The sequence below is a fragment of the Dermacentor variabilis genome, chromosome 5 (assembly GCF_050947875.1).
Source record: "Dermacentor variabilis isolate Ectoservices chromosome 5, ASM5094787v1, whole genome shotgun sequence".
Lineage (NCBI taxonomy): Eukaryota > Metazoa > Arthropoda > Arachnida > Ixodida > Ixodidae > Dermacentor > Dermacentor variabilis.
Window position 1 is genome coordinate 83693664 of NC_134572.1, and position 16104 is coordinate 83709767.

The 16104-nt window shown below is 45.9% G+C and overlaps 1 protein-coding gene across 1 annotated transcript in view; it reads left to right on the forward strand.

The window, feature by feature from the left end:
- The window catches only part of LOC142582903 (uncharacterized), a 24696-nt gene extending 10449 nt beyond the window's left edge, over nucleotides 1-14247 (forward strand). Inside the window, exons 2-4 of the mRNA XM_075693019.1 lie at nucleotides 8239-8287; nucleotides 11384-11454; nucleotides 12508-14247. Coding sequence (XP_075549134.1) covers nucleotides 8254-8287; nucleotides 11384-11454; nucleotides 12508-14238 — 1836 coding nt within the window. The 5' untranslated portion in view covers nucleotides 8239-8253 and the 3' untranslated portion in view covers nucleotides 14239-14247. The remainder of the gene's footprint in view (nucleotides 1-8238; nucleotides 8288-11383; nucleotides 11455-12507) is intronic.
- The last annotated feature ends 1857 nt before the right edge of the window (nucleotides 14248-16104 follow it).

Here is a 16104-nt window from a genome sequence, read left to right on the forward strand (position 1 = left end):
TTATTTATTTATTTACTATGCATAATGTATTTCCATTAGTGACGTGTCCTCTGCATTTGCGCATGTATATTTTATTGTTGTCGACACTTTCATCGACACTTTCATCGGCAGTCTTCGGTCTTTTGTAAGGCACTTACATAAGCAGTTTCCTGAAGTCTACATACTGAGTTTGACAGAATAGTGTAGTTTGTTTTTCGTGACCTTGTAACATGTGCTATATCACCCTAGAGAAACAGCGACCCTGCTCTTCCACCGCGAAATAATTAGTGCAAAATTAATTCCTCCCCTGATGCTGTTCAACGAAACACTTGACAAATTTTTTACAGCGAAAGCTGTTTATGACTGACCTTCCTTTGTTTTTTCGGCTTCCGTCAACAGAAATAAATCAACATGTGGGCTGATCCTGGTGAAAAGTGCAGGAAGGGTCCAAGCTCAATGGCACACACCTCTGTGGCCTCGGGGACCTGTAACGCGCCCTTCAACTACCCTTGTCCCACGTGGGACCCAAAGAGGTCCAAGACATAAGGTTTTTTTTTTGGCGTTTGGCAACAGAAAGGCACTTAGCGATTTCTAACGAACTCATACGGGTGCAGTGCGGCGGCGCAGATGTCAAAATCCGGAACAGATTAGAGCGCTCGCCGTGAACAATAGCATGACGTCATGGTTATCGCAGTATATAAGCAGGAGAGGTATCGTCGCTAAACACAGCTGCGTTATCGATGGGGCGGACACGTATAGTTCGTACGCACGAAGAACAACATGCGTACGAGGAGCGCCGAGTACTTATAGGTGTCCATGTAACCAACAACTCATATTGCGATAAACACACTGAACATATCAAATCTAAAACCAACCGCATTCTAGATTACCTCCGTAGAAAATTTCTTGCGCTACCATATTTCGCTAAACTAATTTTATAGACTACATACGTTCGGCCACAGCTTCGATATGCATCAGCGCTGTAGGGCCCCCACCATGTTACATTAATCCAGAACATCAAGGTAATACCAAACTGGGCCGGCCGTTTTATCTAATTACCACAGAACATCCAGCGCAACCTCCACGGAAGCATCATTGCAACTTCCTTTGCTTGCTGCTCGCAGGAAGTATTCTCGCCTATGCATTTTTCATAAGATTTACTATCATTACCCATATCTGTTTCACTGTTGATACGTGCCGCACCTTTCTTATCAGCGCGCCTCGACCACCGTCAGAAAGTTCACGTTCCCAAAAGTAACACAGTTACTTATTCATTGTTCTTTTTGGCTAAGACTGCAAGAGATTGGAACCAGCTTCCTGGGTCTATAACGGGCATCCGCGAGGCTATACGTTTTGAAAACGTATTAACAGTTGATTAGCTGGTCTTTAACCATTGTGTGACTTCATTCTCTTTGTTGTATTTCTGCGTGTTGTCTTATATATTTATTGCATATGTTATTGCAATTCTGTGCTTATTTGCTGATGTATTGCTGCTATATTGTTTAACCCATGTTATTTTCTCAAATATACCTTGCCTATTATCAGACTGATATATTCATTTATGATTGCCCCTCCCCTCTGTAACGTACTGTGTACCCAGAGGGTAAAATAAATAAATAAATAAATAAATAAATAAATAAATAAATAAATAACACTGAAGGTGTTCACGGGGTAGCAGGACATGTAGCAGCGTAACAGACCACTGTGCGAGCCAGAGCAAGTGCCAGAACGTCGCGATGTCCTATTATCACGTGACCACCTTCAGTGTGTCACGACGTCATGACACACGGCGCCTCCTGGCAAACGAAGCCAAAACTCGTTTTCGAAAAGAGTTGTTATCATAAATTATTCAGTGCGCTTTGAGTCCTGCCTGTATTTTTTCTAGGACTTCAAGGCCGAGGACCTTCACTTAAAGAAAAAAAAAGAAGAATGCTAAGTCATATAGCTTGCTCCTTTCAGGCTTCCCTGAAGCCAGCAACTGCAGAGCGTGTCGGATCGTCGTAACAGGTCTTCACTGACCAGCCCTCATAAAGGGGGGCCCTCCTGACCCGCTCCCTCTCTTTCCTTCTCGCTGGCTTCTTGGGGTGTTGGCCCAGCCCCGCCGCTCACCGAGCAAATCCTTCAGTGCTTCAGTGCTCATCTTGTGTGGAAGCGCGAAGAGTTTAACAGCGAGACAGGAACACAAATTCACGTGGTCGAGCGCTATTGTACCGCGCTTTACGTTGTTTAGCACCTGCCGGCGGCTGCTACTCGTGCTCTCGAGCCGTGGCGGCGGGCGTTCAAAGCATGGTTCAATGTGAATAAGTAGGCGCCACTCGGTGGACCGCGCGCCCAGAACAACACAGGCACGTCACCGGTAATCCTCCGGCTGAATTCTTTGAACACCGCCACGACCACGGTTTTTCGAGCGCCCCACTAGCAGTCGTCTTCCAAAGCCTGCGACGCTCCTACATACGTCGAAGTGTCGGCGCCATTCGTAAACGCTGCTCGAAGGATATATGGGTGAACGGACGAGATCGGTAAGTTCGCAATCGCTGACGCGATTGCGGTAAAAGCGCACAGCGACGTTTTTATTGCTGTTTTGTTATCACCTGTTTGCGTTTCTTTTGTCGTTAAATAATACTAGCTCATATAAATGTGTTTCGATGTTAGGAGTACTTGGCACGACTTTCTGAAAGTTTAGTTGCACTAGCAGTTGAAAATTTCGTCTTTCATCGAGCTAAAAGAGCCTTGCGCACACGACAAATACACGAGTCTTTCTTCCTCTCGTGTTTTTTTTTCCTTTTTTGCGTGTATTTAGCGCTTGTCGCAAACACTGGCCGCATATTGCCTCTCAGGTAAACAGCAGCTGCCAACAACTTGTTGCACTGTGCTGCCGCACTTTTCGTTTGTCCTCGTCTTTTCAGCGCTTTACTTCCCATTAACACAGATCAACCAGCTCTAACTGTTACCTTGATCACTTATAGCAGGTCACTATCATGTTAGTAGAGGTCTTATGCCATGGATAGATGTGTACGTTTTGTTGTAAGTTATGCATGTTGCAAGTGATGCTACACTTCTCCAGTGAACAGCTTAGACGCAGATATAAAACAGTTTTGATAATGTCGTGATTAGTTCGAAGGAAAATTTGTGAATTTGACCCGTAGGGCACGCCAATTCTGGCGAGATTGACGTCACTTATTCATAAATGTGTTGTAGATTTGTAAACATTCTAATAGTGATGAGGTGTTTCACTATACCCGACATGAAATACGATGTTGAGATTGGGTCCGCTCAGCTGATAGCAGTGTTCGTGATGAATAGAAAGACAGAGCGAAAGAACAACTCACCCGAAATATTTCTTTGCAAGCTTCCAGCGAAGTTGCCTATACAATTCTTGTATCAACTGTGATAATTATATTATTTATTATATTTACTCGCTACGTAAGACATGAACACATGGCTATTCACAAGCATCTCTAAAGTAAACCGATCTGCTATTGCAATGGTGAATTATATTTAACGTATCGATTCTTCGGTTTATGTTACTTTTGATTTAGCCATTCGGTATGTGCTACTGGGGGTGTGCCTGTTCTTGGCCAATTCTCCGGAATAGGTATGCTTAACTGCGATACAAGAGGTGCAAGACCCCTAAATGTTGCCCGATACGTGTCGTAACACTCTGTGCATACACCTGTCAGCCCCATACTTCCATCAACAGGCACAGCGCGTCGCATTCGTTCTTGCGGAATCGCTGCTTATACACCTCACGCTGTGCATCCGCCTAAATTGGAGTTTGCGCTTCCTCGTAGCTTGTGAGCGATGCTGTGCGTAAACATAAAAATTGCATGACAATAAAGTTCTGACACTTTGTGGTGGATAAACAACATTCCATGATATTACTTTTTACATAGGACCAAAGTAAATAAGCTTGTGCGCGTTTAGTTGTTAGTAGTAGAACATTTAATTAACCGCTTTACTAAAGCTTCACTTCACGTAGATTCCAGCATGTGCGTTGTATCTGCTTTGTTTTCTTAAATCATATATTCTCCTAGTTCTAAGCGGCAGACCTTAAGCAGCAGAGTTTTCCTTTCTTTCACACTTGTTCAGCGCGCATGTACTCTCACTTCATATGTTTTCCACATGTGAAGACTCCTTTAACCCGCCCTGTTCGCTCTGCGGCACCAAACAACTGTCTTTGGAAGGTGTGTAGTTTTTTCCCAGTTAGATAGCGATGGGTGTTTCTCCATGTGTGTTCCTGTTGTGGCTTCCATCGGCTGCATGTGACGATGGAAGCCACAGCAGCTGCATGTTCGCAACAAAAAGGGAACGTTGCGGCCGCTCCTGTACAGACAAGAGGCTGTTTTAGTTTAACGTTATCGTAATAGTGGGGTTAAGGAAAAATGCGTTGCCGTTCCGCAAATTAACTTTGCAGAAAGCATGTTTTAGTATAGCGTAGTTTACGTGTGGGACACTGTTCCTTTACGCTTGGAATTTCGCATGCATAGTGCACCTATAAGTGACTCTTATCTTTGTGTGCGTCCGCAAAGCGCGAGAGGCAGCGCAATAGCGATTGCGGGAAAACTGAAGGCACGGTACGCTATGTATCTGCTATTTCTGAAACATAAACACCATGCAAATATGTCAAGCGGACAACTTAAGCAGGGCATGCAGACGCAATGCCGCGTTAGACCACCGTAGGGTCTATGCAAGTCTGCGTAAGTGGTCGCACGTAAAATCAACACTTCTGCGCCCACCACGGTAGCTTTGCGGCCATGGCATTGCCCGAGGTCGCGGGTTCAATCCCGACCGCGGAAGCCGCATTTAAGCGAGAGCGAATTACAAAAACGTTATTGTACTTACATTTAGGTGCAAATTAAAGAATACCAGAATGTCAAAATTAAACAGGAGTCCGTCACTACGGCGTGCTTAATAATCCGATTGTGGTTATGACACGTACAGCCCCATAATTCAATTAGTGTTTAATACTTTTGCCCCGATGCGATGTGTCATGTGAGGCAATGATAATTCCCTACCCCCTCAGAGATTGTGAACAATGGCAAAGAACAACACCTAAAGAAAACACGTCTACCTGTGTGTTATGTGTACTACGCAGACAAACAGCAGTGGTGCACGCAAGGTAACGTTTAACATCAACTCACCAGTCTCGCATTGGACTAGACGCTGAAGGGATTAAACATTCGCTGTCAACATCCCCGCTAATTATCGTCAATCAAAGCAAACAGCACAGATACCTTCGCTTACATCCATTCGCAGAGTGCGTGCGATCCGCCTTAATTTTTTTCTTAGTTGTACATTTCAACAAGGAAAAAAAAAGTTGACACCGTTGATTTTTTTACGGTTTTCCTTGGCTTCATCGTTAGTTGGCTCCTGTACGTGGCTTTTTCCATAAAAAAAAATTACCGACGATTACGTTACTTCCTAATGCGAAATTTGAGCGCAGCAAATAAGCTGTTTCACCTTTTCGATAGATTGAGGCAAAGAAATCGAGCAACACATGTATGCGCTATCACAGAATTTTTTTTTTATATTTCCCGTACTCCTGGATCATCTCGACGGCGGCGACGGTAAGCTTCTGCTTCGGCGGCACGCACCTCTGGATTCTGACGGCGACGGCGCTGGGCCTCTGCTCTGGCAGCTCGTTTAGCAGCAGCAGCAGTAGCAGCAGACGGAGGACTTCCATCGGTCGTCTCGCTCATGGCTCAGAAAGAACTGGCAGATAATTTCGCAGTGGCGAACGGCAGCGGCAATTTCGGCTCGGGCGGTGCACATATACAGATCCGCCGCCATCGATCTGGCTCTCTGATTGCCACCGCACAGGGCGAACGGCAGCGGCAATTTCGGCTCGGGCGGTGCACATATACAGATCCGCCGCCACCGATCTGGCTCTCTGATTGCCACCGCACAGGGGTTGCATTGGAGGAGGAGCGAAGAAAGGAATTAAGTTCGAGCCGGCGCTTTGATAACCAGAGACTCGCAGGAAGAGGGGGGAGGGGGGCGGCGTGTACACCCAGCGGCAAACGATGGGGGCAGAAGCGCGCGCAGCAAGCGGACAACACGATAAAGGGAGGAGGGAAGAGATAGCAGCGACTGACTGATGCCGCTGACGCCGATAGTAAGTCAACCCCAGCTGCGGAGTTGGTTTCAGGGACAACGCCGCCGATGCCGACACAAACAATATGATACCCTCGCTTCTGCAGCGCTAAGAACCAGGTCTAGCCGTGGGAAGGTGGTCACGTATTCGTCGACGTGCCGGGGCCTACGTGAAATAACCGGCGCGTCGGCAACTGAAGAGCACCCTATCCGCGACACAAGAACAGGGGGGGGGGACCCTTTCCTCCTCTTTCTGCATGGCGGCGACGGTGTTCTATGCAGTCACGTTATCTTGACTCTCTAGCGGCGTCAGCGGCATCCAGCGGTATCAGTCGGTCGCTGCTAGCGCTGGGGGGATGAAAGGGGGGCGGAGCTGGTTACGAGGCCGACGACAACGCCGACGACGACGCGAAACCCAGGAACGGACGCCAAAGAGCTGCGCTCTAAAAATTAACTGACGATTACGATGCTCCCTAAAGCGAAATTTGAGTGCAGCTCTATACGTGCTTTCACTTCGCGATATATTGGCTGGCGCGTACAATCTGTCGTGTGCGGCACATTGCAAACGGAGCGAAGTGTGGCGCGACGGCCTCGCTAATCGAGAGGTCGCGAAAGGTAGCGCGTAGGGGACGCGTGGACGCGATTCACAGCAACTACCGGAGACAGACCTCCCCTCATGCAGCGCTTTGTTTCCATATATTATATAGGGGAACGCGCTCGCCGCATGCCATCGCTGAACAGACGACGGCGTGCTATTCTGGCGCCATCTCTTAGCGGTCATCGCCGTAGAGCCCGTCTGGCGCGGCATTACGCTTTTCTTCTCACGCTTTTGCCGTACCCTCCTCCTCCGCTTTCCGCCTCAAGATTCAGCTGCGCCCTAATCCTCCTCGCCTTCTCTTTGCTATCGCCGTTTTTCATCCCCCGCCATGCTCCGCTTTCGCTCTTTCATTCTTCGGTGTGCTCGATACTCGGTGACGCCGAGGGACGCCGACGCTAGACTCAGTAACGGGCACCTTGCGCTCTAATATTGAACCCCTGAGTTCTTCTCAGTCTTCTCTTTCCATATCTTGAGAGCGTTATATAGCCCTCAACTTAGGGCGAGTGTGCGCGTCATTGACTAAATCCTAAATTACTAAATTCATTACTAAATCCATTACGCATTACTAAATTCTTTTCGCAAATCCGCACGATGGCCGTTTCAGGATACGGCACACCTGAACGGAGAACCACAGCAAAGTACGCACACGTGGAACTCGCTAAAGCTGAGAGGGCGTGGTCGTGCGCTATTATTATTTGCATTTGCTTGTTTGAATATGCTTGTGCGGCAATATGAGTTTCTTGTTCTAATTTTGTTTTTGTTTTTACATAAACCGAAAAGGAGTACTGCGCATAGAAATCATTATCGAGTACTGTGTATGTCGAGAACGTGCATTTCTAAACTGTTAAGTGCCTTCACTACATGTGACGTTTCGACAACCGCAGGTTCAGCGAACAATCGTTTTGTGCTTAGACTTGCCAGAAAATTTAAGTGTATGTATTATGGAGGTAACGAGAAAATGGATTGAAAATTGAAATTTTATGAAAAAGGAATAAAAAGGTGTTTTCCCCACCACGAAGGCGTCGCGGCGGAGTGCGCACGCAGCTTCAGTTACTGTTGGTCAATTTGTTAGTAACAACTTCAACCAGTTGCTCACCTCCGGACCCCGCCAGCGTTCGACTGAGCAATGCCGAACGTGCCTGTCTGACCGATTCAGCCGAGAGAGATTCGGGGAACTTTCGCAAACGGTGCTCCGTGGCAAATTACAAGTAAACGTTGCTGATGCATTGTATATTGTTTGGAAACCATGTCTGTTCATTGCAACCTTTCTTTTTTTGTCTTTTTTTTATTCTCCGCACCGAAGCAGCGGTGACCCCTCACAACAGCCACGAGCTCCCATTCTGATCGCCCTCAGTGCCCGCCTAAATGAATCGTTGGTAGCAAGACGGGGGGGGGGGGGGGGAGGGTTATGCGGCTTAACGTAAACATTGACGTTCCAGATTGGATGTGGCTGACGCCGCCCAGTATATTCACCCTTTCTCACGCGGTGAATGCCAAGCGTTGCGTTAGCGACACATGCTCGTCAGCCAGGACCAAACACACGCCGAATCGTTTTATTCGCTTTTCAGGACGTTCATCGAAGGATGCACATCCGTTGGCTCATCATTGCGGTCTTCGGTGAGTTGCTGTATGTATGGTTATAATCAGCATAAGTTGAACCGCAAGCCGCAAACAGAAAACTAGTACACATCTGACCCTAAACTAAACGCATCAATTCGGTGCCAGGTATCTGGGCGCGTATTCACAAAAAAGTCCTTACACAAATGCGGTTTTTGAGAGAAACTGCCAGCAAATCGAAATGTCGAACATAATATTACATAACGCAGCCGATATATGGAAAATTCTACTTACGAACGAAAAACTGCGTGGATTCGGTCGTTGAATATTTGGTGGCTAACCGCTCCTTCGCTCCAAAACTGAGTGTCAGAGAACAAAATGCGCTACTTGAAAATGCAGGAGCCAGCGCAGACGGAAATTTAAGTTGTGGTCTGTCACGCGTCGTTCTTGTTTTAAAGGGACAGTAAAGTCAAATATTAAGTCCAGCTAAAGTGACAGATTAGTGCTCAACCCGCCGTGGTTGCTCAGTGGCTATGGTGTTGGGCTGCTGAGCACGAGGTCGCGGGATCGAATCCCGGCCACGGCGGCCGCTTTTCGATGGGGGCGAAATGCGAAAACACCCGTGTGCTTAGATTTAGGTGCACGTTAAAGAACCCCAGGTGGTCAAAATTTCCGGAGTCCTCCACTACGGCGTGCCTCATAATCAGAAAGTGGTTTTGGCACGTAAAACCCCAAATATTATTATCAGATTAGTGCTCGATAATCTCTAAGGCGTCAATATAATCGCGAACAAAGCCTTAGTAATCGAGAAATAGTGGTAAATGCAGTACACGATTGGAGACTCCCCTGGGACATTCACGTACTTGCCCGATGACGAAGGCACTCCTCATTTAAATTCTGTCCCTATAGTCCTCAACCACTTGTGACAAAAACATTAATTATTGTATTGCATTATAAGACGAAGGAAAATGCTACTTATCCAGTTCTGTCTCATCTTTAGAAAAAAGAACTAATCGACATTACACTTGACAACGACGCGGGCGGTCGAAAGGTTTCGTTTTCGCTCGACTCTGTGCCGCCCGCGCTTTCGCGTTTCAGTAGTTTCGCTATCGCGTAATGCTGCGCTGAATTTGTTGGCTCGCCAAACTCACACGAACTGCAAGTAGCAGAATATTCCACTTCCATGTGATGTCGCGAGATGCCTGAACGGTCCAGGCCACTTGAACAAAGGCAGCTGCAGCAGCGAATCTGCCACTCTGTCCTGGCTTGGTTTCTCCATAGCCGCGCGTTTGCGTTTTGTGCAAAGAAAAAAACCGAACCGCCGTCTGTCGGGCGCCGTTTTACTCGCCGACGGCAGCAAAGGGCGATGACGTCGTATGTAACGTCACCACTCTCCGGTTGGATCACGGGAGATTTTACTTGCGGTAAATGTATTCGGACCCTTCAGATGCAATTTTTTCATAAACTCTTTTCTTGGCACGAAACAAGCATTGCGAGTTTTCTGGAATGGTATTTAAACAGTCTACGTCGACTGAGAGTTTGCCTTTAGTGTCCCTTTAAATTAAACTGGTATGTACAAAATGTTATCAGTCTTGCATTCTCAAGCTTGCTGGCTTGAGATTCACTATTTTTCGACGCCTTCGGTAAGCAGAGGCACGTCGCTTTATCGCAGATTTACGGAGAATATTGCTTTATCGCAAAATCACGAAAAAAATTCTCGATTGCTTACTTTCTCTTCCATATCTTGTTTGTCTAATTATTTACAGTATGCTCGTATCTTGCTATCTCGATCACAGTATATTTTGTTATTGATAGCTATAACAGCATTATAAAGGCTCACCCAATGAACTTGTTAAAAAGAAAGTGTGTCAAGTCTGCCGAGTCGCAAAAAAATAGGATAGCAAAACAATTCATGCTTAAAACGAAAACACACACACACACACACACACACACACACACACACACACACACACACACACACACACACACACACACACACACACACACACACACACACACACACACACACACACACACACACACACACACACACACACACACGCACACGCACGCACACGCGCACGCGCACGCACACGCACACGCACAAGCACACACACACGCACACGCACACGCAGACAGGAAAGCCTGGTTTTTACATCCTTGCTCACTCATATTGTTTGAAATGTCGTGGGAAGGCTCTTGTGAAGGCTTCCATATGCCTGCAGCTTTCGCTAATGATATGTCCGGCATCATGATTCGCTGACATGTTCTCTTACGAATAGGTCAAGCGTAAGAACCTTGTGCAGATACGGGCATAGCTAACTATAACTCTTTCAGTCCCCCGAAGTGTCCGACTGTTCTGCACGCCATTTTGCATACGCTAACCACGTTTCTCTAATCGCGTGTATGGCTAACCACCATTGTGTATATGTCACGTTTGTGTAATTTTTTGAAACAGAAGTTTTCGGAGGCTACCTTAAAGTACGTGCGAATAGATTTCAATATAATAAAAGGAAAATGAGACATCCACCCAGACGTATGGGTTTCCTATGTAGCGCTTAGCTACGTCTGGGTGGATGTCTCATTTTCCATTTATGAATTATTCCTCTCCATCTTGCGAGTTTCCGCAGAACTGTCGCGTCAGATTTCAATATAGTTGTTCAATACTTGCGTTACTGTAAGTCTCCAAAGAAGCACGCTTACGCTTTGATATAATTCAGGGCACATGTTGGGCTTTTTTTTTTTCGGAAGAGGTCAAATATTTGAGGAACTGTATATTTCATAGACGTTTGGCAAAAACTGTAGGTACCACTGAGGACAAGCTGGCCTGAAACTGCAAAGTGGCACTTTTGATTATATCTCAGTAAACTGTCAACAGTTATAAAGTATGTAAGGATATCCGATCGTTATAACCGCCCATCGATATATCTGAGCTGTTTTTTTGCACTTCTTATGTACGACTTAGCACAGTACGGATGGTTTCGTAACTAATGCTTTACATGGTAGCGCTGTAAGTGGGCTGCACTTACTGTTAAAAATTTGCAGCTGGTCGTGCTAAGCATGAAAGTAACTGATGGTTAGCCGTGTAAGGATGTTTATGTTGAGTATTTTACTTGTTGTTCAATGTAAAATGTATCGCTTACGATAACATTGCAGTTTTTGTCGAAGTGGCTTACAGTGGTATGTGCCATGGAACTTCAAACCACCTGCGTGGAGTACACCGACGGGTGAGCAATGCATGCTTAAGTTACGCTTAATGAAGAAACTAGCAATGCTAAGCTAAAGACGGAATACTATAACTGAGGTTTACTAAAAGAAACCGGACGTTTAAGCAAAGGTGCATGACCAGCACCGGCCAACACCCAATGCTGCTTATGTTCTTGCACTTCAACGTGACGTTTATTTAATAAACCCTATAGTTAGAAATCAGCGCCTAGCCTGTGTTCTCATCTTGCTCTCGTTCTTTCGCTTTAGTGTTTATCTCTCTTTAGTATGAAATCATTACTTTCATAACAGCGAGTATTTCTTTGCTACCAAATATGAAAGTATATGAAATATAACAGTAATGCTTCCAAGTATTAATTTCATACCAAATCAAGACGAAAAAGACGTGCGTTCGACTGTTTAATACGTACGCTTGAAAGTACCTCACTTTGCAGCTTGGATGGTCGCGAGAACCAAAATCATCAGTTTCGCGCTGACTGATATGCTGCCTACCGCATGTTTCTCCGAAATAATACACTACATAAAAAGCACAAACAAACTTCTCTAGTCCTGTATTTTTTAGGGCGTCATGATGTGTGGCCGTGCACTCAGTGTCGTGTTTGTTGGCATATAAAATAAAGTAAGAACACTCGAACACTCGACTTATCCGCTAGCGCGTTTGATTTTGTACTCATTTATCGGTTCAAGTGTACTCATTTATCATTTCAAACGTACCCGTTTATCGTTCTAGCCCATTTTCTGTATGAATTATTGCACTGAAAACGGAATGTTTCGAGAGGTTTGATGATATACAATTGCCTATGCCGAGTGTAGGTTGCCTTTATTGCAGGTGAGGTAGACTTCTTATGTAAATTAAATTTGTTCAACATGCTATTAGTTGTCCTTTGTTGCTGTGAGCACAATCTTTGTTATTCAGTGGATCACGCCAGTCTTAGCAAAACTTGGCGATCAACTACTGTTATCAGTGACGAAGCGTTCTTTAAGAAAATACCTAAGTAACAATTAAACCAGCTGTGGACTCACCGGGAATGTGTTCCCTTTGTTTTTTTTTTCAGGACGTAAACCAGATGCAAGGTGATGCCGAATTCCAACATTTCAGCTGCGAACGATCTGGCGGCGGCTACCACAGCGACGTCGGGTCCGGTTGTCAGCGCTATCACTACTGCGAAAAAATGGAAAACGGCAACTGGCGACAACGCCATTTTGACTGCCCTTCTGGAACGACTTTCGATGAAAGAACTGGTGAATGCGGTTCGAAAAATGTGTCCTGCATTCAAGCGGACAACACCGTAATGGAACCGGAAGCGCCGGAAGAGGTCACTGTTGCCACGAGCGTCCCGACTCCATCACCACTCGACGTCGAACAGAGCGTCACTCGTGTTCCGGAATTAGTCGTAGAAAGAAGGAACACTTCCGCAGACAGCAAGAATGGAACCACGAGTCACGCCATGTGCCCGGCAAACTTTGGATACTTCCCCCACATTGAATCCGAATGCAGGAAGTACTACGCCTGTGTCAGGCTTGGCCAGGGCACGGTTGTCAAGCACGTCTTCGACTGCCCCCGAACTAAACGCTTCGACTCGGCCACAATGCTCTGTGTGGAAGCCAGCAAGGCATCGAAGTGTCAATTCGCAGCCGCAGCCGAGTACAAAGACATCACGTATGATGAACAGGAATTGCTGAACATGACTTCGTTGCCCGCCAGAAATGACTACGGCTTAGTCGGACTGCTGCCCGTGAACCTCACGGTGGAGGCTTTAGATCGCATGATGGCACGAATCATCATGTCGTACGTGCAGTCTGGAAAAAACATCACCGAAGGAGAACTCACAGCGGTTAAGAAGCTACTGTCGGAGACTGAGCCCGTGCCCCTCACCGTGCTCGCGACTGTTAAGTTGGTCAGCACAACCCTCCGGAGACTGCCGAACGCGTCGGAAGTCATGGACATGCTTTCCATAATGTATGACGAACACAAAAAATTCTTGGGTTCCGGTTTCCTGGACCGCGGCAGATCGGTCGTGCGGAACCTGACGTCTCTGGTGGAACGATACGGGGCCATACGAGCACTGAGCGTCGCCACTTCGTATAAGAGACTCCGGAATGCCTACGAGACGGTTCGAAGCAACTGGTTCGTCCTGAGAAACCGCACTGCGCCTCTCTTTTACGACAATGAGGACAACGCTGCAAATGTCGAGCCTGACTATTTCATCACTACCACGCCTGCTCCGATGGAGGCTTATCACGGGCAACCTCCGTCCCACCAGGACTTCGTCGATCACAAGCAAAGTGCCGACCTGAGTCATCAATCAACGGTCACGCACACCGGCGCAAGTACTGGCACTTCCGCGACTGCTATGGGGTCGTCAGAAGATACAAAAAACACTACTGCGGTAACCTTGCGTGGACCTTCGGCGGACTCAAGTTTCCAACAGTCAATGAAAAATGGTGTGCCGTTCTCAACAGGTGATCGGATCGAGCACTTCGAATCAGAAGGAATGCCGCAAGAACACGGGGAGCAATCGCTGTCGCCTGAAAACTCGAGCGGAAGGACACGAGAGACTGTGAAGCAGGCGGTTAATGCGAACACGGACGATGAATACTACGACGGGCTGGGAGCTAGTCACTCCGAAGGCTCAAGCCAAAACGAAGATCCAGGTTGGTTCGTTGATAACTACGATTACTACGACGCTTTTCGCAGCCCAGGGGAGAGCTACCTTGGGCCGCATGTGGGCGGTCAACTTGATGATCAGGGTTTGGTAGTGCACGCAGAAGAAGATTACCAGTGATTCCCTTAAAATAAAAAAATTAAAGTGTTTGCAATGTCTTAGTGTTCTATTTTACTGACCATATTCACTACTGATATGATTCACATGCGGTTCCTATATGCCACGAGAGAGAGAATAAGAGTGCCTGTAGTGCGGTGCTAAAGGATAAACTAAAGAAGTAATTTTTCCGTTAGTATTGGCTCATTGACATTACAATTGTATCATCTGGGACAGCAGCCTTTACAATAATTTCAATGAGAATCTGGTAGCGATTGGAACTCTTCAGTGTTAGCATGGCGTCCACTAGACGGAATGGTTGAAGGTAGGGCTGTAAAAGTTCTGGAAATTTTGAAGCGGCTAAAAAGAGAAGGACATAAAAAAACTTGTTTTCTTTCCGGAAATTTTGGAAACACTAAAATATATCCTAGTCTTTCTTAGTATGCACAAGTAAAATCAACAGCTAATGAGAATGCTTGCAAATACTTGTTTAGGAAAGTTTTGGCACGATATGGACAGTCTACGACAAATAGCCCACTTTTTTATTCGCTCGGATATTCTTGGTAGCTTTCTGAATTCTCGTTTAGCGACCATGAAAACTGCCTACTTTTGTTCTACTTAGGTAGGCAAGACTGGCGCACTGTCGGAACACTTCCGGAACTTCAGTTTTTCAGATTGCGAATGAAGTGGGCTCGCACGTGATAAAGTGCATACCCAGCGATCGTGAAAACTACGTCAAACATGTGGGTGTCTTTAGACGTACGGAATCGGGACAAAAGAGCAGTCATAAGTGCATGGATTCTCTTCTGAGACCTGCTTTAGGCCAGCTAACGGTAATATTCTTTCGAAATTCTTGGTATTTATTTAGTGAAAAAAATCTTTTGCGAATATTTGAAGAAATTGAGACCAATCTTCTTGTTTTTTAAATTTCTTCTTGGAAGTCACATAAGTGTGACGTCATGAATTATTTTTTTTTTCAGTTTACGTTGGGGGGGGGGGGGGGGCTTTGGTGCCAGATATGTTCTCATAAGTGCCAAGGTTGATTCTTTGGTTAATTAAGAAGAAAGTGTTAGTCATTTAATGAAAAACAGTTAAATGCAGGTCAACGGCAATGCTGTGGAAATCCATAACATCTTGACAAACCGGTGCGGCACTTCATGACTTCGCGGCAGCTTTGCCCCCCGGATTTCATTTTGGCTCGTTTTCTGTTTTACCAAGGTTCCGCCTCACGGTAAGGTATCTTTTTTTGTATAGCGTGCCATACTAATGCGGCTTAATTTAACGGTTTCCTTTAGTGTACCTTTCAAATGAAGTGAACATTGCCCACCTGACGTCAAGTCTAGTAAATGATATTATTTGTTCCAAACAGAACCTTCGAAATATTGCACTTCGAGTGCGTCAGTTAAAGATGTGTATCTAGACAACCCGCCTTAGAAGATTGCAGCATAAAGGCTTGCGCCGTAAAGGACGAACGGAAAATTTCTATGGAGACTGTCCTTGTTAGAACGAAGCAAAGCCAAACCAAGCTTTTCCTTGTCAGAGAGTAGCTAGTGGCGAAATAATGTCGTAAAGTACAACGAAGCAGAAGGGAAATGGGGGAAGGGGCTTTTGGCGCTCCTATGGTGAAAACTGAGACGTAACTACTACAGGATAGTGCTCTTGCTTTAGCGTCAAGAAACGCAAGCTCAAAAATATTACACAATACTGTCAACCTCTCGACTCACGTGTTGAAGTATTGACAAGATATATTTATGTACCAATTTTTTAAAATTTTTAGGTAACTGTCGTGCCCGTAATTATTGTACGAAGTTTCAATTAGTCGAAAGTGCCACAAATAATTATTTCCGGCACCTTTTATGCGACAACTTCAAAGCGCACGCCAAGTGCAGC